Consider the following 25676-nt stretch of genomic DNA (forward strand, 5'->3'; position numbering starts at 1 on the left):
GCTGAGCTGTCACAGACCTCGTGCAGTCCTCAGCCCTTGGATCTGTATCCAAATCTTGTTCCAGCTCCTGGAGTCTGGATGTGGGAAATCTCTCCTGGAAGAAAGAGGAAAAAGAGGGGAAAATGTGTTTAAAAAGGATGAAAGGATGGGTTTTGAAGGACAATCAAATTTTAATTCGGTCAAGACTGAAATGCTGTGTTTGGTGAATGCCTTATTAAAAGTGATCCCAAAATCTTTCAGGAATGAGGGAAAGAAAAGGAATAAGAGGATAAGGTGGGAACTGAGGCAGAGAAATAAAAAGTGACTGGAAGTCCAGCCTGGGGCAAATCAATTCACAAACACAGGATCCCATTCCCTGTTTATGAGCTGAGCTGTGACCGTCCCAGACAGATCCAGGGGCACTTTTGGATGTTCCCTTTGAGCCCTAATCTTGATCTCAGCTCTTCCCACAACTCCCAGGCTCCTCCAGCTCAGCTGGGCAGAGCATTCCCGGGATTTCAGGAGCCCTTGATGCCAGGACATTCCTGGCGTTCCTACGTGCCCATTGTTCCCGAGCTGGAGGCTCGGATTGGGTTACAGCCCCACAGGGAAGGGGGGGGAGCGTCGCAACCAGAGCCCAAATTCCGCCCCATGAGAAAGGCAGGGGAGTATTTTGGGAAGTGACATCGATGTTCCACCTGTGGCATCCCAAAAAAAGGCTCCGTGTTCCCTTTGGATCTCCCCTCTCCTTGTTAAAACACCGGGACAGCATCAACACCAAGGAAATTAAGGAAATTTGCTGTTAAATCATTCCTGTTTAAGTTTTTCCCCATCCTCTTTTCCTCCTCTTCCCACTTATATTTAGGCTTCATTTTGATGCTTTATTCAAGTTTTATCCCATAACGTCAAAATTTCCTTTCCCCCCTCCGTGTCTAATTGTGATAAAAGCTGGAATTGTGGTTCCTGCTGCAACCTCAAGGGAATCCCAGGATTCAAATCACAACAAAAAATAATGGCAAGGTGCAAATTCCTTGGATCACACTGTGAAGGGATCCATGATTATGGATATGGGTGGAGTTTTAAATATCTTGGAGAAAAAACAGGAAGAAGACTGGGATAATTTTCCAATGGGAACAAAATCTGTAATTAACAGAAACAGATTATCATGAAGTCTGCAGAAATAATTGTTAATTAATCCTTTAAATTGTTTAATTAATCCTTTTTTTCTTTCCCAAAATCCCTGAAGGATCCTGCTGATTTTTTTTCCAGGTTTTTGGAATTTTTTTCTGTCTTTGCAGCAATGGAATGCCAAAACCCAGATCCCTTCTGCTCCTTGTCCCGTGGTGCCTCCACATCCAAGGATCCATCAGAAACTCATTTTCCATTAAATCCCACAGGGCTTCATGAGGAAGAGCACATTTTCCCTTGGATTTTGCTGCTTGGTATCTTTAACATTCCATTTTCTATAGAAAAAATACTTTTGATTCTAATTTTTGATCCTTCTTTTCTCGTCCCAGGGAGGAGTCAACATGTGTTGTCATGATCCCAGAAGTTGGGAAGGAATGGATGGATCCTGCTCCATATCCACAGCTGGGATAATTCAGCATTTTCTCCTTGAAGTTTTGGAAGTGATTTAGAACAGCTGAAGAGTTGGGCCGAAAGTGGGAGTTGGATTTTTTTTGGGAGCTGAAATTCCTATAGGAAATAGGGATAACACCCCATGGGATTAAATAAGGTATAAATTCCCATTTTTCCCTTTATTTCTGTGCCCCACAGCAGCTTCTCAGCAGGCAAATCCCTCTCATGGTCCCACCTCATCCCTTTGTCCATGTGGATCCAACACCTCCCCATCTCCCTTCCCTTCCCTTCCCTTCCCTTCCCTTCCCTTCCCTTCCCTTCCCTTCCCTTCCCTTCCCTTCCCTTCCCTTCCCTTCCCTTCCCTTCCCTTCCCTTCCCTTCCCTTCCCTTCCCTTCCCTTCCCTTCCCTTCCCTTCCCTTCCCTTCCCTTCCCTTCCCTTCCCTTCCCTTCCCTTCCCTTCCCTTCCCTTCCCTTCCCTTCCCTTCCCTTCCCTTCCCTTCCCTTCCCTTCCCTTCCCTTCCCTTCCCTTCCCTTCCCTTCCCTTCCCTTCCCTTCCCTTCCCTTCCCTTCCCTTCCCTTCCCTTCCCTTCCCTTCCCTTCCCTTCCCTTCCCTTCCCTTCCCTTCCCTTCCCTTCCCTTCCCTTCCCTTCCCTTCCCTTCCCTTCCCTTCCCTTCCCTTCCCTTCCCTTCCCTTCCCTTCCCTTCCCTTCCCTTCCCTTCCCTCTTTATCCACTCTGGTGTTGATGGAAAAACTGGGAAGATCTGAGAAAAAATTGGGAGCCAACTTGAGATTACCCCTAAATTCCCCATCTGGTTTTCTTTTTTTTTTTTTTTTTTTTTTTTTAATTTAATAGTTTTCCTTTTATTTTTAAACTGCTTTGTATTTTTCTTCCATAATTATCTTGGAAATGCCAGAGCCTTTTGGAAAGCTTGGAATTTCTGTTTTTAACTGGGTTCGCTAAAGGGTGAGGAGCAGATGTGCTTTGGAGCTGGTTTTCCTCATCCAACATCTGTCAGGAACATCTGCGCTTGAGAAGCCCCCCCCAAAAAAATCCTCATTTTTGGGTCGCAAATCATCTAAAAATGATTTTTTTATGCTCTTGGGGGAAGGCCTCAAGCTGTGGCCATCTACCAATTCCAAGGGCAGAATTCCTTAGTGGGAAAAGTTGCACAACAATTTTTGGTTGGAATTGGGAACATCTTTGACGTGTCAAGATCTCGTTTAAAGACATCTGGAGACCTTCCAGGGATGTTTTGGAAGTGAGAATTGGAGTTTAAAATCCCAAATTGATTTGATTTTTATTTTGAACAGAAATCCCAAAACGTTCCAGAGGGGGGATAAATCAAACATCTGGAAACTGATGCATTTTTTTTCCCCCAAATAATTGAATTTTAATAGCCCACAACAATATTCTATGGGAATTGGTCACTTCTCCCAGGTTTTTGTTTTCCTTGGAAAAAGGGGATTCACATTCCCTCTCCAGCCTCCTTTACATGGGGGGAAATGTGGCAAAATGCAGGAAAAAGAGGGAAACTGGGAGATAATCTAATCCAGGTCCCTTTTCCATGAAATGTGCCTCCAGATATTTTGAGGTCCCTTCCAACCTGATTCCAGCAGACATTCCAGCATTCCTTTCCATGGGACAGCCAGAATGATCAAGGGTCATGAGGCACCGTGGCAGCATTCCCGAATTCCAACGATCCAGATTTTGGCTGGAATGTTTTGTTTTCACTTCAATCCTAATTTTTTGGTCTTTAAATCCAGTTGGTTTTGGGTTTTGTGGGAAATGTCTTGCTGAGTCTTGGAGAAACTTACTCTATCCTGAGAATCCAGGGAATTTTAGACAATTCCAGTTATCCCAGCTTCTCCTATGGGATTCTGGAACTATGGAATGACTTCCTGGCATGACTTCCTGGCAGAAATGTTGAGGAGAAATCTCCAACCTCTTCCCCAAATCCATTTGTAGGAAAAAGGATTTTTTTGCAAGTTTGGGGTTTTTTGGGAGCTGTTGGGATTCCAGTGATCTTCTTGGAAGAGACGGATGAAGCATTTAGGAAAAGATTTGGCTGTTGGCAGAAGGATTTGCAGGGCATTGGAATATCTCGAATCCATGGAATTTGTCCAAGCAGAGGTTTGGTGTCTGCAGGGATTAAAATCCATCAGGTGCTTCTCTGGTTTGGGTGGATTTTGGATATTTAAAATAAAGAGGAACTTAGGAAATCTTGGAGTCCTGGAATGGTTTGGCTTGGAAAGGACCATCAGACCATCTTCTTCCAATCCATGGGCTCCAAGCTTTGTCCAACCTGGCCTTGGGCACTTCCAGGGATCCAGGGGCAGCCCCAGCTGCTCTGGGAATTCCATCCCAGCCAGGAATTCCCAATTCCCAGTCTCCCATCCATCCCTGCCCTCTGGCTGTTTCCTGGAAAATCCACCTGATCTGCTCAGGGATTTTGGCCGTCCACAGATCCTCACCAAAGAACTCCCCAAAAATCCGTGGATTTACCCTGGGTCTAGAGGATGAACAGACAGGAGGAAACAGAATCAAATACCAAAGGTTTTAAGTGGGATTTCTATCCAAAATTTTCCAATCCAAGAAGAAATGACTTCCCATAAAATGTCAGGAAACGAGAACTTTTTGATGTTCACAGAAGTGCAAAGGATCACTCCCAAATATTTTTTACCACAAATATATAAAAACATTATGGAGAAAATTGGATAATCCAGAATTTTGCCTGAAAATCCAACTGGGGTGATTTCCAGGCCTTTTCCCTGACCATCATTCCTATTATTTCTTTTCAGTAGGAAAAAAGCTGAGGAGAAAAATAAACCCCAAAAAATCAGCCAACTTCCCAAATGTGGCTGATCTGTGGGATTTGGGAGAGAAGTGAAACCTGATCTGTGGGATTTGGGAGAGAAGGCAAATCCATCCTTCCCGGTTTTTCTGGGCTCTTCTTATCTGGCAGAGGTGGAGGTGATGATCCCAAGCTGCTGCTGAGATCCTGCTGGCGTCTTAATGGCCTGATATTTTCCAGGGCTGTTTTCCATCTGGGAATGCAGCCCGGTGTCTTTGTAAACGTGTGAAACTTCTCCCTGTGGCTGCAGCCGATCCCAGATCCCAAATTAATTTTCACTGGAATTTTGCTGCTCTAAATGAGCAGAATTCAAAATTTCCTGGATCTGTGCTGATCACAGAAATATGGATTGAGGAATTTATAGTGAACATGGTGAAATAAATCCTTGGGATTTTTTGGGATCTGCGAAAGCTCCCCCAATTCTCCAGCCACGACTCCTTCCAATGCAGGAATTAAAGAGGGAAAAACTTTTCCAGGATATGAAAACAAGGAATAATTCCTGTTATTTCTGTTTTTTTCCCCAGTTCCTGGGAGTTTTCCAGGCCAGGCTGGAATACCCTGGTCTAATGGAAGGTGTCCATTGCATAAATGGGATAAATGGGATAAATGGGATAAATGGGAGAAATGGGATAAATGGGATAAATGGGATAAATGGGATAAATGATCTTCCAGGTCCTTTCCAACCCAAACAATTCAATGGATCCCATGGTTCTGTTTCTTCTCAGGGATATTTCCAGTGTGCAGAGTTTGCAGGGATCCATTCTGATCCCAGAAACTTTCCTGTCCTAATTCCTGTTGGGATAGAAAATGGGAAAATTGGAAAGAAAAAACCTGCAGGAAAACCTTTCCAATGGGGCTTTGCCATCTGAAGGAAATCTGGGAAAAGGGGGGATCCAGGAAAAGCAGAGGGAAGGGGTTTGGATTATGGATCTCTAGGATGACACCAAAAGGAACTCCAAGAGATTTTTATGATTCAGCTGATATTTATTGGAATTCCAGCCTGGATCCCCTCACAAGTACACTGTGATTTGGTGGGTGGCTGCTTTGTTCCAGGTTTTTTGGGAAAATACAAATAACCCAAGGAATGTGCAAGTGCCCCTGTGTCAAAGATCCTCCTGGTAAAGAAAAATGACCTGGAAATGGAAAACATCCCGGAAAAACGACATGAATCTGGGAATTATTCCCTGCATTTTGCTTTGAGGGGAAGCATTATCCAATCCGAGTGAAGGAAAGCTCCAAATGGACGCTCTTATCTCAGTCCTTGGGACAGGAATTTGGCACTCGAGTCCCAAAAAAGGCCTGGAAAATCCAGGATGAGGAGGAACTTCCAGCACAGCCCCTTTCCCTGTGGAGTGAGGGAGAAAGGAGGAGAGGAAAATCCAGCAGAAGTCAAAGAAGGAAGGACAGAGGGAAAGAAGGAAAGGAAAAGAAAGAAAAAATGGGGGAGGTGGAATGAAGAGAAGGAGTTGGGGAAGACGGAGAAAAATCTGGGGTGCAGAGTGTGTGGCTGAATGTTTGAATGCTCCTGGGTGCATTTTCCTCCAAGCCATCCTGGTTTTTGGGCCCCTTTCCCAGGAGAAGGGGCAGCGTGTGATCCGAGACGGGAATTCTCCCTGCGCCAGCTGACACGACGCGGATGCTTCAGCTTCCCCAAAGCCCCATCCTCAGCTCTAAATATAAACCCGGGCTTATCTTTGCCTGACAAAGGCCAGGGAGGCCATCCAGCCTGGAAAAGTGAGCTGGGAATGTCACTCAGGAGCTGGGAATGTCACTCGGGATGGCCCTGGCAAGGACCAAACCCATCGGAGCACCTGGACCGTAACCCAGCCTCCCCCTTGTCCCTGCCCAGCAAAAATGTTTGAGCCGGCGCCCGGCTCGGCCTAAACCCCCCAAAATCTCTTTTCCATGGAAGTGTTAATTGGGAACAATGCCGGATCCAAGGGCAGGATCCAAAATAGCCGGGGCCAGTCTTGTCCTTTTATAGCCGTGGCCCCATTGTGAGCGGCGGCATGTGACGGGTCTGGGAGGGACAATGTGGCACTTCCAGAGGGGATAAAGACCCACTCCAGCCCGGGAGTTTTCCTGCAGCAGCTCCTCTTTCCTGCCTTTCCCACCCTCTCCAGCTCTCCTTCCCACATCAGCCATGGCTCCCAAGAAGCCCGAGCCTAAGAAGGCGGCCGAGCCTAAGAAGGAAGAGCCCAAACCAGCGCCTAAACCAGCGGAACCAGAGCCCAAAAAAGAAGTGGAGTTTAACCCAGCTTCGGTCAAAGTAGGTGGATTGATCCTGTGGTGGCGTTGGAGCTGGTGGAGGAGTTGGATACTGGCAGTTGATATCCTCAAAAATTAGCTGGGAATTTGGTTTGTGCCGAAAAGAGAATGTTCCATGAGGGATAAACTCTGCAAGGCACAGGAGGAATTCTTGGTGGGGCTTTGTCCTTTGGGGGAAAGGATTGTCCTTTGGGAGTTGTCCTTTGGGAATTGTCCTTTGGGAATTGTCCTTTGGGGGAAAGGATTGTCCTTTGGGAATTGTCCTTTGGGAATTGTCCTTTAGGGAAAAGAATTGTCCTTTGGGAATTGTCCTTTAGGGAAAAGGATTGTCCTTTGGGAATTGTCCTTTGGGAATTGTCCTTTGGGGGAAAGGATTGTCCTTTGGGAATTGTCCTTTGGGAATTGTCCTTTGGGGGAAAGGATTGTCCTTTGGGAATTGTCCTTTGGGAATTGTCCTTTAGGGAAAAGGATTGTCCTTTGGGAATTGTCCTTTGGGGGAAAGGATTGTCCTTTGGGAATTGTCCTTTAGGGAAAAGGATTGTCCTTTGGGAATTGTCCTTTGGGAATTGTCCTTTAGGGAAAAGAATTGTCCTTTGGGAATTGTCCTTTGGGAATTGTCCTTTAGGGAAAAGGATTGTCCTTTGGGAATTGCCCTATGGGAATTGTCCTTTGGGAATTGTCCTTTAGGGAAAAGGATTGTCCTTTGGGAATTGTCCTTTGGGAATTGTCCTTTGGGAATTGTCCTTTAGGGAAAAGGATTGTCCTTTGGGAATTGTCCTTTGGGAATTGTCCTTTCGGGGAAAGGATTGTCCTTTGGGAATTGCCCTATGGGAATTGTCCTTTGGGAATTGTCCTTTAGGGAAAGGATTGTCCTTTGGGAATTGTCCTTTGGAAGAGGGCATTGCCTTTGGAAAAAGAAGAGGAGCTTTTCAGGATCTCTTTTATAGTGGGAATTTGGAGCAGACAATCACAGAATCAGGGAATCCCAAAATTCTGGAATGGTTTGGGTTAGGACAGACCTTCAATCCCATCTCATTCCGTGGGCAGGGACCTTCCACTGTCCCAGATTGCTCCAAGCCCCAGTGTCCAGCCTGGCTTTGGGATCCAGGGGCACCCACAGCTTCTCTGGGAATTTCATCCCAGCCCCTTCTCACCCTCCCAGCCAGGAATTCCCAATTCCCAATCTCCCACCCATCCCTGCCCTCTGGCACTGGGAGCCATTCCCTGTGTCCTGTCCCTCCATCCTTGTCCCCAGTCCCTCTCCAGCTCTCCTGGAGCCCCTTCAGGCCCTGCCAGGGGCTCTGAGCTCTCCCTGGAGCTTCTCCTCTCCAGGGGAACATTCCCAACTGATAAATATCCCTGGATCCTCAAAAAGCAGTTTCCCCTCAGGAAAACATGGGAATCATGAGAGAAAGGGAAGAAGTTGCTTTGTCTCCTCAGTGATTGAATCCTCCTCTTCTCCCACATGGGACCCAGTCCCACAGCTCAGGATCTGGGACAAATCCCAGAAGGGCGTTTTCCTGCCTTGAATCCCAAATTCCCTGTAAATCTTTATATATCAATGAAAAAAAGAAATTATTTGTAACATATCAAATAATCAAGTCCCAGGGAATTCAGTTTTGGGGAAGTTTTGAAGGGAATAACTCCAGAGTTGCTGCTGTGCTCCCAGAACAATTCCATGACCTTGAACCAGAGGTTTGTGATGGGCTCCAGCTCCCTCCAACAGCTCCATGCTCAACATTCCAGTGCTGGAAAAGGACAGGCACAAAGGGAATTGTTTCCCTTGGAGGCACAGGGAGCTCCAGCCAGGACGCCGTGACTTTGTGGGAATATCCACCGGGATTCTGGGACACTGTGGGGTCAAGGGCAGCAAGGATGAGTTGTCATTAAAAAAAACCCCAAACCCAAATTGGTATCTCTCAAAAAAAAATCTTTATTTTTTAATCAAAACAATTCCATGCTCCACATATTTATTTTTATCTTTATTATATTTATTTTTTATCTAAACAATTAATTCCTGCATTTTTAAAAATTACTCTGCACAGCTGTTTGGGAAAACTCTTATTTTTCATGGAAATGTTTATTTTTCCCTTTGGCACAATTTTGAATTTTGAAGGTTACATGTATGATAAATATTATATAAATTATGAGTTCTTATCCCACTTTGAAGGTGCTAAAAGTTTGTCTAGAATTCCCAAATAATAAAAAAATCCCAATCCCTGCAGGGAATACCCCATTCCTAAATACTGGGTCAGGGAAATTGGGAAATACAGAGTTGGTGTCTGGGGCATTTTTTCCCAAACTTATAGAAAGGGAAGGGGATATTTCCTAGACAAATTTTCCCAGGAAATCTTTAATTTGATCAGGAATGCCCTTGTCTGTTTGTGCAAATTCCAGCTCTGCTGGAGCCAGAATCCCTTCCCAATGTTTGGAAAAATGCTTTAATGAGGGTTGGAATTCTCCAAATATCCCAATTTCTGCACTGCAGGGTGAAATCCATTCTCATTTCCACAAACTGTGGTTTAAAAAAGTAGGAGAAACAACCTTGTACCCAAACAAAATGTTCAAAATTAACGGGAATGTCTCAAATTATTTCTGTTTATTCCCAGATTTTATTGGTTGTGTTTGGAATTTTGAGACTTTTTTTTTTTTTTTAACCACTAAAAAGTCTCAAAATTAAAATATTCCTGTGGTAGGGAAAGGTGCTCCTTGTTGGAATTTTCCCACCTCTCCCAGTCCAGATAATGATCCCAGGATCTTATTTGGCACTTGGAATGATATCAGATTTTCCCCACTTTTTTCCTCTCGCCTTTGGATGCTCCTGGTCTGGTTTTTGTGTGTGTTGGGATGCCAGTTCCAGAGGCCTAAGTGTGGGATCCATCCCTTACCTAAAGCCATTATCCCAAATTTTTGGAGTTTTTGTCATGCACATTCCCACTGGATTTACCCAACGCTCTGAGATTTTCAACATTCCAAATACTTCCCAAATTTCCAAGAGTGGGTGCAATTGGATGTTGTTTGCAACTCATCCAAAAATTTTGGGGGATTTATTCTCCATAAGAGTTGGGCTCATTCCTTGGAAAATATTTTTTTAAGGAAGTGTTTTTCTAGGATGATCCCGGTATTTTTTATTTTGAGGCTTAAATTGTAAGATAATTGTAGGAATTGAGGAATAATTGCAATCTGAAAAGATTTGGTAGCAAAAAATTGTCTTTTCCATACATTTCATTCATTCCCACCTGGAGGCTTTTTAATAGGGAGGTGCATTTTCCCAGGAATATATTTTGTTTCCATGAAAAATAATCTGAAAAATGGGATCAATTTATGATTTTTAAGGGCACAGAAAGAGCTTTAACCATGGGAAAATGGATCATTGGATTTAAATCCTCAATAATGAACGGGGAGAAAATCTCTGGAAGTTCATCCCTTGGGATGGGGCCAAATTCCTATATCTGGGTGGGCTGAGTCACCCTTGGGAGAAGCTGAGCTGGGATAAAGGGAGATGAGAGGGGAATTTGGGAATTTGGGCGCCGGCATTTCAGTGGCTAAAGTTGGATGAGGTGATGTTGCTCCAGGTCTGGTGACTGGGATCAGAATCCACGTGGAGACAGCTGGGAAACGTGAGGACCTGGAAGGGTTTTCCATAGAGAGTTTTCCACATTTTCCATGTTTTCCTGGGGAAAAAGCAGCCAGGAATTTTTTTTTTGGGGGGTGCTGGGATCTCAAGGCCGTGGGGAATCTGTTGTCCCTGCAAAGCCCTGATGGGATACCGGAATGGAAAAGCTTTTCCCCTTTTTCTGCATGGAAAGATGGAATAGCATCCATGGTGGGAGCAGCCAGGGAAAACAGGGATGGTGCAGCAGCAGGAACGGGGAATCCTGCTGGATTTGCCTGTTCAGCTCCAGAGTTTGGAGCGTTCCACAGGCAGAAGGCCTGGGAAAAGGGGAGCTTCTCTTGGGATGAACGGGTTGATTTTGGGAGAGATGGATTGAATCGTTCGGTTCCGTCCCACCCCAGGGATGGGATGATTCCAGCTGCCAGGTAAGTTCTCTCCATCCTTGGGCACTTCCAGCTGTTTAAAAATCCAGCTCCAGGAGCTGGAGCTCTTCAAAATGTCCCTGGAATGGTCCTGAAAGATAAACAGGAATGAGCTGCCCAAAAGGGACTGGGAAAACGGGATAATGGGATAACGGGATAATGGGATAACGGGATAAAGTGGTGACAGGAGAGCTCTGCTTTTGTTTCCCAACTCTGGCGGTGCAGAATTCCCAAAATAATCCCTCTCTAACCCAGTCCTACTTCCAAGGGGGTCAAAAACTTCCCTGTGGAAAATGAGAGAATCCCAGAAGTTTTGGGTTGGAAGGGACCTTAGGGATCATCCCAATCCACCCCATTCCATGGGCAGGGACGCCTCCCACTGTCCCAGGCTGCTCCAAGCCCTGTCCAGCCTGGCCTTGGACACTTCCATGGATCCAGGGCAGCCACAGCTGCTCTGGGAATTCCATTCCACTCCCTCCCCACCCTCCCAGCCAGGAATTCCTTCCCAACATCCCATCTCTCCCTGCCCTCTGGAATTTTAAGAGCAAACAGAAAATAAAAGGAGCAATTTTGTGCGGATTTTATGCAGCAGCAACCTCTGCATGACCTTGACAGAGATTCTGCTTCATATTCCTATTCCTGAAGTATTTTGCTATGGAATTCAAGCTGGAATTAAGGGTTGATTTCTGGTTTTATTTTCCTTTCCTTTTTGAGGGGTGGAGCTATTGGAGACTGGATCAATGTTCGTCCCAGGGCACTGGAGGAGTTTATATCCATCATAATTACTGTGGAAAGTGATGGGAGAGGGGATGATGGGAATGTTGTGTATTAATAGGATTAAAAAAGTTTTAGTGGAAGAAAAAGCCCCACATGATGGTGAAATCCAAATGTAACCTCAACCCCCAGGATCCTGATGGTTTTCCTGGCCTCTTTCCAGCTCCTGCATTTCTGTCTCCTGAAGCAGAATCCCAAGGGAACAATAAAAAAAACCCCAAAACAAGAACAACAACAACAAAAAAACGAAACAAACAACTGCCCATCAAAAAACACACCAAAAAACCCCAAGCACCCCCAAAACTTCAATGAAATAAATAAATAAATGAGGAAAAAAACACCTAAAATCCAACCTCCTCTTCCTCCCAAACTATCCCTGCCGTGGCCGAGTGCAAACCCTGCTGTTCATCCCCGGATTCCTCGGTGTCCTATGAAAAACCAGGAATGTTGTTTCACTCTTGGGGGCTCCATTGTCTAAATGCTTCCCCCCCCCAGCTCAGCTCCTGACTGCTGGGTGACAACAGATTTATTCATAGGACTGATGTCAGGCTTAGCTATGCCTGGCTTAGCGCGGAGTGACGGGGTTTATTGGGATTGATAAAAATTCCAGGAGATTGGAAGCTGTGAATGACGTCAGCAGGGCCGAGGGTGGAGTTAATCCCTCCTGGAGCCTCCGGGACAAAGCAGGGAAAGAATCCAGCGGCATCAGGATGCAGCTGATGCCACCAGGTGATGACTCCCTGAAGCCAGGAGTGCTGGAGATGAGGAAAGCTGGTGGAAAAAGTTTGGATTTGGAGGTTTGATATCATCGTGGAATGTCTAATGTTTTCTACACATCAGGGCAGGAGAAAAATGGGAACTTCTCTGTCTCCCATATGGATTTGGACCAAACTTCAGCACTGGGAGCCTTAGGGAGAGAGAGGCTTGGGTGGAAATGTCCTGGCTTTAAATGACAATTTTTTTTTGCCTTTTAAAATGGTATTTGTAGAGGAATTCACATATTTTTTCCTGAAAACGCTCCATTCCCACTCCATTCCATGGAAAAAACGCCTGGGAAAACTCAGTTCTGAAGAAGAAGATCCCTTCTGCTGGGATATTTCCCACAAAAAAAAAAATTCCCAAGGGAAAGCATCCTGATGTCCCTCCAAGGAAAAGGGGAATGAGTTATGGACTCATTTAGGGTGGGGAAAGCCCTCAAAGGTCATCAGATCCAACAATTAATCCAGCACTGCCAAGGCCATTGATGTCCCCGAGTGCCACATCCACGTGGATCTGAAATCCCCCTGGGAATGGGGCCTCCAGCTCTGCCATGGGCGCTGGACAGACTTTTCTGGGAAGATTCTGTCCCAATATCCAACCTGAACCTCTCCTGTGACCGAGTGTCCAAGGCCAGGCTGGGCAGGGCTTGGAGCAACCTGGGCTAATGGGAGGTGAATCCTCCCAACCCTCCAGGATCACAAAACTGAGACTAAACCAATTTCTTCTTATCTGAGTCATTTCCCCCCTTCTTATCAGCTTTCTTATCTTGTTTTTGTCTCGTCCAGGTGGAATTCAGCCCCGACCAGATCGAAGGTGAGGAAGATTTTTCTCTTCTGGGCTCAGTAAATCCATCCCTGGGAAGCGCTGGGATGAGCGGGGCTGGGACATTGGAACAACTTTGGGAAGGCTGAGTTTTAATTCCTGGCTTTTATTCCTCTCCTCAAAATCCTTCCCTCCAAAAGAAAAGCATGGAAGTCGCATCCAATTTCCAGGAGTTACACCCCCAAAAAAGCCCAAATACAAGTTTTTATTTAGGAAAATACCCACCAATATCAGTATTTTCAAAGCAAAACCCTCAACTCTGCTTCAGATAATTTTTTCCTGCCTTCCATCACAGCTTAATGCGTTCCAGCTCTCCCGAATCCAGCAAATAACACCAGGCATGGAATTTCTTTATCCTTTCAAAGCCAAACATCAGGATCAGTTTCCAAACCCTTTGTCCCAGCTCAAGAAACTGATCCCAAACGCTCCTGCCTGAAGTCCTGGGAACGCTGGCACTGCAGCTGTTCCCTTTCTCCTCAAAAACCAGCCTGGGTTTTATGGGATAATTGATGGATGGCATCAAACATCTGGCAGGATTTGCCTTTGGTCTTTAAACCCTTGGGAAATCCCCTAAAAGATGGGATCAGGGAAGGGGTTAATTAGAGCAGGGGAAAAAATCAATTAGAGAGATGTTTAATTATCACCTCCCTTTGTCATTCCCTGCTGGCCCAGGAGGGTCCAGGGGTCTCAGGAAGATTGGATGTTTCCCAGTTTCTCCGATGATCCCAAATCTGACAAATTCCTTTGGAATTCCCAAATTCCATCCTCTGGGTTGGTCTATCACCATCGATTGGGGTTCTGGCAGCTGATTCCAAATGGAGGAGAAACAGAAGCTGCAGCACCTTTTAAAACACCCCAAATTCCTTCTTTTTGCTCAGGAAAATGTTGCGTGGATCAAAGGATTCCCTGAAAAGATTCATGGGTGGTTTGGTCCCCAAAATGTGGCTCTGGGGTGAAGCTTTGTGGAACATTCCCATTTTTGGGGGTGTCCTGCTCCTCATTCATGAGTGAAACCCATCCCTGCTTTGAACCCTGGGTTTGGGCCTCTTCAGCTCCCAGAATTGCTGGAAAAGGGGGAAAACGAAATGTTGCAGATGGGCAGAAAGGCAGGAATTAGGAATCTGAAAATATCCAGAGGGTTCCTGGCCAGAGGGAGGGCAAAGGACACCAAGGTGGTTTTGGTGCATGGATGGGAATTTCATGGAGTCTGCAAATGCAAATGAAAAGATTAAAACAGTAGGGAAAAAACCCACAAAAAAAACCCAAAAAAACAAAACCAAACAAACAAAAAACCCCCCAAAACAACAACAAAAAAAACCCCCACAAAGCCTTGGAAATCTGAGCTCTCAGAAATTTTTGCTGGATTGGGAATCTTCAGGAGATGGTCCCAGGGAGTTGGAGAGTGGTGATGGATGAGGAACTGAGGGGGGTGGGGAACATTCCCCATTTTTCCTCACCCATCTTGTTATGAGACCCCCGGGGAAAGGAGCTGGGAAGGGGTCTCTGCCCCCATTCCTCTGTCAGCAAGGAGCCCAGGAAAATCCGCGATTGCCCTCTGCTGGAATGAGGGGCTGGAAAGGGATCGGGACACGAGGGAAAATCAGGAGAGAGGGGCAGGGAGGGGAGGAAAGAGAGGAAAGTGGAAAGAGGAAAACAAGGGGAATGTTAATTAGTCCCAAATGAGAACTTCCAGAGCTGTTTGGAAGTGTTGGATGGAGAAGGAAATGAGGAAAATTGGAACAGAATGATCCAGAATGATGGAAAGGGAGGAGGAAAGGAGGAGAGGAAAATCCAGCAAATGTCAAAGAAGGAAAGGAAAGGAAAGGAAAGGAAAGGAAAGGAAAGGAAAGGAAAGGAAAGGAAAGGAAAGGAAAGGAAAGGAAAGGAAAGGAAAGGAAAGGAAAGGAAAAGGAAAGGAAAGGAAAGGAAAGGAAAGGAAAGGAAAGGAAAGGAAAGGAAAGGAAAGGAAAGGAAAGGAAAGGAAAGGAAAGGAAAGGAAAGGAAAGGAAAGGAAAGGAAAGGAAAGGAAAGGAAAGGAAAGGAAAGGAAAGGAAAGGAAGAAAGGAAAGGAAAGGAAAGGAAAGGAAAGAAAGGAAAGGAAAGGGAAAGGAAAGGAAAGGAAAGGAAAGGAAAGGAAAGGAAAGGAAAGGAAAGGAAAGGAAAGGAAAGGAAAGGAAAGGAAAGGAAAGGAAAGGAAAGGAAAAAGGGGGAGATGGAATGTAGAGAAGGAATTGGGAAAGATGGAGAAAATCTGGGGTGCAGAGTGTGTGGCTGAATGTTTGAACAAATCAGGATTTAGGGAAAAGAAGATAAATTCCCAGAGTTTGGAAATGTGGGACAGAAATAAAGGTGGAAAAGCGACAGCAGCGCAAGGGGCCAGATCCAGGGATTTAAAGCCAAAGGGATTTTTTGGGATCAGTTGTGGATGGTGCAGTGAGAAGTCAAGGATAACAGTGAAGTTAAAGGATTAGGGATAAAGTTAAAGGATAAAGGATGAAGTTAAAGAATAAAATAAAGGGATAAAGGATGAAGTTAAAGGATAAAGGATGAAGTTAAAGGATAACAGTAAAGGATAACTGCCTGTTACTGCTGCTCCATGGGATCCTCCCCTGACCCTGCAATTCCAGCAGGGGAAAGGGAGAGCCTGAGGAACTGGAGAGTCTGGGGAAGTGTCTGCTGAATCCTGGCATGAGAATCATGGAATAATTCCATTGGGAAAAGACCCTTAAAACAATTGATCCCAACCTTTACCCCAACAACACTGCCAATGCCCTCAAGCACCACATCCACGTGAAATCAGTGGTGGAAAGGAGAACCTCTCCCATGGGAATGATCTTGCCAGGATCCTGCTCCTCATAGTCGTGAGGGATTCCATTTAGGGAGAAGCGAAACCTCTGAACCTCACAGGAGATCTGGCCCGTTCCCGGTTTCCTGAGGGAACAGCAAGCCCTGTTCTCTGGATCCTGCCCTGGAGGCATCTCTGGGTGCTGTGTCCAGCTCTGGCTCCTCAGCACAGCAGGGACGGGAGCTCCTGGAGCTGAGCAAGGGCCTGGAGCATCTCTGTGCCCAGGAAAGGCTGAGGGAGCTGGGGCTGCTCAGCCTGGAGAGGAGCCCCAGTGAGAGGGGCCCTCAGGCCTGGGGTGTCCCTGGGTGTCCCTGGGTGTCCCTGGCTGGCCCTGGCTGTCCCTGAATATCCCTGGGTTGTGCCTGTCTGTCCTTGTGTATGCCTGTCTGTCCCTGGGTGTCCCCATCTGTCTCTGGGTGCCCCTGCGTGTTCCTGGTGTCCCTCGGTGTCCCAGTCTGTCCCTGTGTATGCCTGTCTGTCCCTGTCTGTCCCTGAGTGTCCCTGGATATCCCTGGGTGTCCCTGGGTGTCCCTGGCTGTCCCTGGGTGTCCCTGTGTGCAGGGAGGGGCAGAGCAGGCCCAGACTCTGCTCCAGAGATGGCACCAGGGCCACGGGCAGGGACTGATCCCAGGAATTCTCCTGGCACAGGAGGCAGAACTTCTGCCCTGGGCAGTGCCCAGCCCTGAGCACAGAGCAGAGAGGCTGTGGGATCTCCCTCACCGGGGATATCCCAGACCTGTCAGGATGTAATCCTGAGCCCTGTGCTCTGGGATGGCCCTGCTGGAGCAGGGAGGTGCCACCAGTGACCCACTGCGGTCCCTTCCAACCCGACCCATCCCGGGATTCTGGGATAAGGTTTTCCATACACCTTCACCCTTCCCCACCAATATACAGCTTGCAGGGTGACAATCGTGACAATCCCAGTATTTTTTCCTGGCACAGCTCATTTCCAGCTCCTAGAGGTGCTCCTGGAGCTCCAGGCTCTGGGTCAGTGCTCTCCAAGTATCCATTAATCCAAGATCCGGTTCTCCCATCAGCAGAGCTGCTGTTGGATCCTGGGCCTTCCTGAGTGCTCCTGAGCAGCTGGAAAGCTCCCAAGGCAACGATTTCTCCTGTTTTCCACACTTCCTGATGTTAACTGACACGGAAATACCACGGGAGAAGCATTTGACCTCTCCAATTCCATCCCGCGGTGGAACCAGAAAACGCAGGGAAGGAGGAACACAAACATCGGAGATAACAAAGCTCATCCAAATTTTTCCCAAACCACAAAAGGAAACAACCAGGCAGTTAGCAAGGGAAAGGTTCTGTTGGGTTTATCTTTTATCCAAGGGAGCACAGAATTAATGTCTCCTGACCTTTTTCCCTTCCAGAATTTAAGGAAGCATTTTCCCTTTTCGACCGGACCCCCAAGTCGGAGATGAAAATCACCTACGCCCAATGTGGAGATGTCCTGAGGGCTTTGGGGCAGAACCCGACCCAGGCTGAGGTCATGAAATTGCTTGGCAGACCCAAACCTGAAGGTTGGTGGCCGCCTCCATTTGTTTTCCCAGAATTTTTCCGGGAGAAAGTGAGGTCTCCATTTTCTAAGTGAGAAGTAACTCAGGATACGGAGCAGCCTCTGAAATTGCCAGCAGAAAGGGAAGAAAAATTGGTCTGGAAGTCAAGATAATTGTCCCAAATTGAAGGGAATTAATTAATTTAACAGCCCTGGGCATCAGTGTGTTTCAAAATGACAAATTTTTTGTCTTTTAAAATTGCATTTGTGGAGGAATTCAGGTGTTTTTCCTAAAAGCACCTATTATTTCAAACCCATCCAGAGAAACAAAGGGATAACCTGGGTGTAAGGACATGGATTGTTCCACAAAAGATGGGTGGGAATGCCTGTAATGATTGCAGTGATATCCTTCTGTATTCCATATTTTCATGTTCTTCTCTCCCTTTTATCCAATGTTTATCCCCACATTTCTGTGCTCATGCTGGATATTCCATTGTTATTCCCAACTCTCCCAGAATCCCCCAAAACTTCCATTTCCAGGTTCTTTTCTCCTTTTATCCGACATTTATCACCACAGATTTCCACCCATGGTTATTCCCAACTCTCCCAAAATTTCCCAAAACTTCAATTTCCAGGCTCTTTTTTCCTTTTATCCAACATTTATCACCACAGTTCAGCCCTCACAGTGGATATCCCATGGTTAATTCCCAACTCTCCCAGAACTTCCCCAACCTTCTCTTTCCAGGCTCTCTTTTCCTTTTATCCAACATTTATCACCACAGTTCAGCCCTCACGGTGGATATCCCATGTTTAATTCCCAGCTCTCCCAGAATCCAACAAACCTTCCATTTCCAGGTTCTTTTCTCCTTTTTTCCAAATTTATCACCACAGTTCTGCCCTCACAGTGGATATCCCATGGTTAATTCCCAGCTCTCCAAGAATCCAACAAACCTTCCATTTCCACACTCTTTTCTCCTGTTTTCCAAATTTATCACCACAGTTCAGCCCTCACAGTGGATATCCCATGGTTAATTCCCAACTCTCCCAGAATCCAACAAACCTTCCATTTCCACACTCTTTTCTCCTTTTATCCAACATTTATCACCACAGTTCAGCCCTCACAGTAGATATCCCATGGTTAATTCCCAACTCTCCCAGAATCCCCCCAAGCTTCCATTTCCAGGTTCTTTTCTCCTTTTATCCAAGTTTATCACCACAGTTCTGCCCTCACAGTGGATATCCCATGGTTAATTCCCAGCTCTCCCACAATCCAACAAACCTTCCATTTCCATACTCTTTTCTCCTTTTATCCAAGTTTATCACCACAGTTCTGCCCTCGCGGTGGATATCCCACGTTTAATTCCCAGCTCTCCCAGAATCCAACAAACCTTCCATTTCCACACTCTTTTCTCCTTTTATCCAAATTTATCACCACAGTTCTGCCCTCACGATGGATATCCCATGTTTAATTCCCAACTCTCCCAGAATCCCCCAAAACTTCCATTTCCAGGCTCTTTTCTCCTTTTATCCAACATTTATCACCACAGTTCAGCCCTCACAGTGGATATCCCATGGTTAATTCCCAACTCTCCCAGAACCTCCCCAAAACTTCTCTTTCCAGGCTCTTTTCTCCTTTTATCCAAATTTATCACCACAGTTCAGCCCTCACAGTGGATATCCCATGGTTAATTCCCAACTCTCCCAGAACCTCCCCAAAACTTCTCTTTCCAGGCTCTTTTCTCCTTTTATCCAAATTTATCACCACAGTTCTGCCCTCGCGGTGGATATCCCATGGTTAATTCCCAACTCTCCCAGAATCCCCCCAAGCTTCCATTTCCAGGTTCTTTTCTCCTTTTTTCCAAATTTATCACTGCACATCTTCCCCCCCGTGGTGGGTATCCCATCATTATTCCCGGAATTCCCCCCCAAACTTCCGTTTCCCCTGGGTTTTCCAGAGATGAATTCCAAGATGATCGACTTTGAGACCTTCCTGCCCATGCTCCAGCACATTGCCAAGACCAAGGACACGGGAACCTACGAGGATTTCGTGGAAGGGCTCCGGGTGTTTGACAAGGAGGGGAACGGGACGGTCATGGGAGCCGAGCTCCGCCACGTCCTGGCCACGCTGGGTGAGGAAAACCTTCCGGTGGGAATTCCCATCTCTGCCTTTCTCCCTCTCTCTTCTCCCTTCGTGTTTTAGTTATCCTTTAAATATCTCATTCCCCTCACAATGAAATGATCCCGGAATTTCCAACCCCGTGTATTCCCTTAGTTTGTCCCCATTTTTCTGCACTTTCAAGAGGTGTTTCCATCCCTTCCTTCTCCTCTCCTTCCCTCCTTCCTGTTGTGTTGGATTTCTCCAATAATTATTAAATTTCCACAAATCATCCCAACATTTCCAACCCCAATGATTCCCTTGCTTTGACTCCGTTCTTCTTCACCAAAATGAAGACTTACAAAACAACAGGCACCAAATATTTAAATCATAAAATTAAATTGAATTAAGTCCATCACTGATCCATGCTAATGCTTCCAAATTTGACCTTGGAATCTTCCAGAACCTCAAACTCAGAGGGAAACTGAGTTTTCACTGAGAGCTTTTTCATCGGGACTTGGTTAAAACTGACCCAAACCTTCAAGATTCGGCACTTAGACCAAATTATTCTTAGGAAAATGAGTTGTGCCCATAATATCCTGCAGGTTTCCATATTTTCCCCGTCTTTCTGGATTTGAGATCAAATTTCTTCTCAAATTTGGATCTAGATTTGAGTCAAGTTTGGAATTTGGATCAAGTCTGCGACTCCAAAATGAGCTTTTCCCATGGTCAGCACCCCAAATTCCTTCCAGGAGAAATGTCCCCCTCTTCTCTCTCACTCCCATTTGTCTTCCTCAGAAGCTTCCTAAATTCCTACATCGGGGGTTTTGATCCAGGGATTTTGTTTTCCATGCAGGGGAGAGGCTGACTGAGGAGGAAGTGGATAAATTGATGGCTGGGCAGGAAGATGCCAACGGTTGCATCAACTACGAAGGTGGGTGAGACCCCTGAAAACTTTCTTAAAATATTCCCAAGAAAGTTTAAATCCACGGGAAAATCTGGGGCAAAATTTCCAAATTTTAGACAATTCTGAGTCCGTAACTCTTCTGATAAACCCCGTCTATGAAAGGTTAATTATGTTTCCCATAGGATAACTGATCCTTCTTTCCCTCTTTTTTCCAGCTTTTGTGAAACACATCATGGCTAACTGAGCCCAGGTGAGTCTCCTCTGCCCTTCTCCTGGATTGCCAAGTCCTTGTTCCCTTAGGATTGACTGGAAGCTTCCAAGAAAAGAATATTTTCCACGTGCATTTACAAATCGCTGCTCCCAAACTCCTAAAAAAGCAAGGAAATAGAATTGAGCTGACAAGAGAGGGGGAAAAAATAAAAGAAAAATAGATAAGAAGGAATCAAGAATGCTTACACCCCTGGCAGTATAATTAGTGGTTTTCCATAAATCTTGCTCCCACCATCTCCTGACAATGGATTGGGTTTCCAGGGAAAGCTTTGTCCAACACATCCAAACCACAGCACCACCAAGGGCATCTCTGTCTCACCCTCACAAAGGAGCTGGGCTTTGTTTCCAGGATTTCCTGGGCAAGGTTTATCCCAGTTTTACTGGAAAAGGTGCCCGCTGCCTTTGTCTGGCATTCCCTGGGTTTTCTCCCTGCTCAGCTCTTGGGGAAGGGGTTGACCGATCCATCTAATCTGATATCCCAGGAAAAGCTGCGCTCAGATTTGGTCTGGATGTTTTGGGTTTGCTGTGTTTGTTTTTAGTCTGTTTCAACAACTCTGGTTTATTTTTAGGCCTGGTTTTGGTTTGGTTTTGGAGCTGACCTGGCTGTCCTGTGGTGACTTTTGTGTCTGGGTTAAGTAGAGTCACATCCAGGTTATTTGGGAATTTTGTTCCAAGATATAACTTAACAAAATATAAACAAGCTAAAAAAATAACCAGATTTGGTTTAGGTTTTTTTTCCCTTTATTTCTATTTTTTCCCTATTAGAATCCACTTTTTTTTCCCCCTTAAGGCACTTACCTTTGAACTTGGATTTTTCCAACTGGTTCCCAGTTTATGATATAAAAAATCAGGAGTTTTGGTGAAATCCCAATCCATGGTCCCTGCCTGTTGTTCAGGGATGTTTTCAATCCTTAATCCAAACCTACAGGAAATTCCCGTTCCAATGGGAACCAATGTCAGTCACCAGAGAAGACAAGTGAGCATGAGCAGCTTGGTTTGTCACAGGAAAAAAGTTCCAGTTCCATAGAGAAGCTGGAAAACTGGAACAGGATTGGGAAGCAATCTGAGGGTCTTTGATGAGTTTGGAAAGTTTCTGATTCCCAGGAAACCAACATTCCTGGGATTTGCTGTTGAGCCTTGGAGGCGTCATCCAGCGGTGGCCCTTCCACCCCCGCTGTGGGACTTTTGGAATGTTTAGGCCATGGTCCCTGTCTGCTGTTCAGGGATGTTTTCAATCCTCAATCCATACCCACTGCCCTTGGAAATTCCCATTCCAATGGGAACCAACGTCAGTCAAGTGAACATGGACAGCTTGGTTTGTCACGGGAAAAAAGTTCCAGTTCCATAGAGAAGTTGGAAAACTGGAACAGGATTGGGAAACAATTCCGAGGGTCTTTGATGGGTTTGGAAAGGGGGCTGGGAGCTTGTGATTCTCAGGAAAGCAACATTCCTGGGATTTGCCGATGAGCCTTGGTGGTGTCATCCAGCGGTGGCCCTTCCACCCCTGCTGTGGGACTCTTGGAAAGTTTGGGGAAAGCCAAATGGAATTGATGCCTTGTGCAGGCTGACCTGGGGCAGAGGCTGGACAGAGCTAAAGAATAAAGCAGGGATTTATTAACAGGATCTCCTCCATGGATGCACCTTGGGCAGCACCAGAGCCCAGCCAGGGCTGCACCCAAGATGAACCAAAATGGCCCCAAAATGCACGAGCGCTGCCGGGGTCTCTCCCTGGGATCAGTTCTGCTCCATTTGCACCTTGCAGTTCATTGTCCCATTCCAGCTTTAGCCCAGGCAGTCCCACCCTGCTTGTTTTTCTCTCTCCAGCCCACGGGGTTTGTGCTCTGGGGCTGAGATTTGGCTCATTTGTCCTTGGTGCCCAGCTGGAGCAGGAATTGTTTTGTCTCCCTGCTCTGTGCACAGAGCTCACCATGCCCTGATGTGGAGCTCAGACCCACACACTAAAGCAGCACAGAATCTGAAAATATAAAAGCTGAACCTGAGGCATCAGAATGTCCACCTGGAAGGAGCCAAGGTCCTTTGCCACAGGATCTGAACTTGATGGGAATCTGGAGCTGAGCCCAAAAATTCAGAAATGGCTCCGTCTCTTGGCCATTCCTGTGGGATGGAGGAAAGATAAATCTGTGTCTCTATATCAGGATGAAACTGTGCCTTTCCTTTTCTCCTGATTTCCTGAAGGAATTGGGACTATTTTATATGGAATTTTCTTACCTGGATCAGCTCCAGGTGTTAGGGACTTCTTCCCCTGTTTTCTCCATCACTGAGGATGGGACTGTGGGATTGGGATGATTCCTCGTGTTTTGGCAGCTCTTGTTGTTGATAAGCTGAGAATGATTCCCGGTGGAATTCTTCATTCCTTCTTTTTCCTCTAATTCTAAAAAAAATCTTTATCTTTCAGGACAACATAAGCACTGAGAATTCCGGACACTGGCCTTGGATTTTCATCCGCTGGAATTTCTCCTTGTTTTTCAGCCCAGACTCCCATTCCAGAGCTCCAACATCCCTAAATCCCTAAAGATATTTGGATATTTTTGTTTAGTTTGCCTTGTTCCTCCGTGGGAAGAGGGTGGATCCTGTGGAGATCCAATGGAAGAAACTGGAATGTGAACTATGAATCCCTGGGAATTTCTTTAGGATGAAGGATATAAACAGAAATACAAAATTGAGGAAAAAGGAGGAATTCTTTTCATTAATAAATTGATCAAAAAATGATTGATCCCTTTTCCCATCCCAAACTCCACCTTTTCCCTGTGTTTATGGGACACCAGTATAAATCCCAGGGATATCATTCATCCTTCAGGAAAAACTGTGAAATTCCCAGAAATTACCAACAACCAGAACCTTGCTGATGTTTTTTCCTCTGCTTTGGATGATGGAAAATTAAGGATATAAAAGCAAAAAAATCCCAGATTTAAGCAAAATTTTCTAAAATCCATCTTTTCTCCATGAGGATTCCTTCCCATTCCAATAATTTCCCTAGGAAACAAGGAAAAGTCTTCCCCAAAGGAAGTTGTTCTAATAAACACAACTTGGTCCTGGAGTTTTTGCAGTAAAAAATGGGATTTTTCGTGTCTTTGTTTCCTCATTGTTTCTGTGTCTGGGTGAGGGAAGGGGAAAGGGAAAGAAATCCTGAGAAAAGCCTCAGCAGAGGCCAAGGAAAGCTGAGAAGCATGGAAAATCACACGGATTAGGAGAGCTCCTTTTCTGGGGAATAATAATTGAAAAAGTAAGGGGGAAAAAATCCTCTGGGGCTGGAAAAAGGAGAGGCCAGGAGCTGGTAGAGATTTTAGGAATGTCAAAGAACCTGAATGTGCAAAAGGCCTGGAGCAGAAGGGGTTGTTAAAACAGGGAAATTCCAAGTTTAATGGAGGAAAGATCAATGGGGCATCAGAATTCTGGGATACGAATGGATGGGAATGAATGAGCAGGTCAGGTCATTCCCACAGAGAATGGAAAAGAGAGCAGAGACTGTCCCAGGATGAGCCAGGGAATAACCAGAAAGGGAAATCAGCAAGGAGAGCAAATTGAAATAAATGAGGAATATCCCTTCCCTTCCCTTCCCTTCCCTTCCCTTCCCTTCCCTTCCCTTCCCTTCCCTTCCCTTCCCTTCCCTTCCCTTCCCTTCCCTTCCCTTCCCTTCCCTTCCCTTCCCTTCCCTTCCCTTCCCTTCCCTTCCCTTCCCTTCCCTTCCCTTCCCTTCCCTTCCCTTCCCTTCCCTTCCCTTCCCTTCCCTTCCCTTCCCTTCCCTTCCCTTCCCTTCCCTTCCCTTCCCTTCCCTTCCCTTCCCTTCCCTTCCCTTCCCTTCCCTTCCCTTCCCTTCCCTTCCCTTCCCTTCCCTTCCCTTCCCTTCCCTTCCCTTCCCTTCCCTTCCCTTCCCTTCCCTTCCCTTCCCTTCCCTTCCCTTCCCTTCCCTTCCCTTCCCTTCCCTTCCCTTCCCTTCCCTTCCCTTCCCTTCCCTTCCCCTTTTTTTGCCCTTTTTCCCCTTTTTTCCCTTTCCCCCCCTTTCCTTCCTGCACATTCCAGCAGGAATTTCCCTTGCCACACCACCCCTGCACAGAGATGGAGCCAGGAATATTGGCTGGAATTTCATTGCCCTCTCCTTATTCCCATCCCAGCCTGGATTCCAGCAGGGAGTGAAGTTTGGGAATTGTTTTATCCAGAGGAAAGTGAATATTTTAATATTTTCCCAGTGCTGTTCAAAAGGAAATAAAGAAATCAACAAAAATCCATAATTTAATTAATTCTTAATGAAAAATCCTTTGCCCCCTCAGTCAACTTCTGTATTTATTCATCCCTTAGGAAGCTGATTTAAATTGATTAATTAATCAACCTGCATCTCCCTGAAATGAAATATTTTAACTTTTCCAACCGTTTACTCTGACAGAAATTTTTTTTGTAATTTTTAAAAAATTTTGTTGCCAAAATTACCCCTTATTTTAACCCCAAATTTCTTCCTAAAGAACCTGCTGTTTTTTTTTTTCCCAGAACTGATCCCAGGATTAATTTTTCTCAACTGACCTATTCCATTTTCCTTGGTATTTTTACTCAAGGATTAATCACCCCTTAGAATCCCTCTTTTTCCCTGCACTGTGGATAAAAAACTCCAAACAACTTCTTCAGGAATTGTCAATTTGAGCTCAATTCCCAGCTTTATTTAAGACAGAAATTCCTGGAATTCTCTGAAGTTCCTTACACAGCTCTGTCCACCTCTTCTTTAAAGCAAAGTGGCAAAAAGAACTTGCCTGTATGCCATAAAATCCCACAAAGTCCCATAAAATTCCATCTATCCCAGGAACTGCTGTGGGATAACCGGGTGCTGGAATTTTCCAAGGAGCTGCTTTGTGGAGCAGGGATCTCCAGGCTGGATTTTCCTCCTTCCCTCCCCTTCTGCTGACTCCAGCCAGCCCCAATTCCCTGGAGGAGCTTCAATTCCGACACAGATAATCCATAAATGACCCCAAAACCTCGTGA

General features: G+C 45.8%; 1 protein-coding gene across 1 annotated transcript; it reads left to right on the top strand.

Moving 5' to 3' along the window:
- Window positions 1-6449: 6449 nt before the first annotated feature.
- On the top strand, window positions 6450-23779 carry MYL3 (myosin light chain 3). The gene is made up of 7 exons (XM_058803793.1): window positions 6450-6680; window positions 13036-13063; window positions 17291-17440; window positions 19371-19544; window positions 20367-20444; window positions 20633-20667; window positions 23104-23779. Exons 1-6 carry the CDS (start codon window positions 6555-6557, stop codon window positions 20659-20661), a joined length of 585 nt encoding a protein of 194 aa, XP_058659776.1. The 5' UTR covers window positions 6450-6554; the 3' UTR covers window positions 20662-20667; window positions 23104-23779.
- The last annotated feature ends 1897 nt before the right edge of the window (window positions 23780-25676 follow it).

The sequence above is a fragment of the Ammospiza caudacuta genome, chromosome 1 (genome assembly GCF_027887145.1).
Source record: "Ammospiza caudacuta isolate bAmmCau1 chromosome 1, bAmmCau1.pri, whole genome shotgun sequence".
Taxonomy (NCBI): Eukaryota; Metazoa; Chordata; class Aves; order Passeriformes; family Passerellidae; genus Ammospiza; species Ammospiza caudacuta.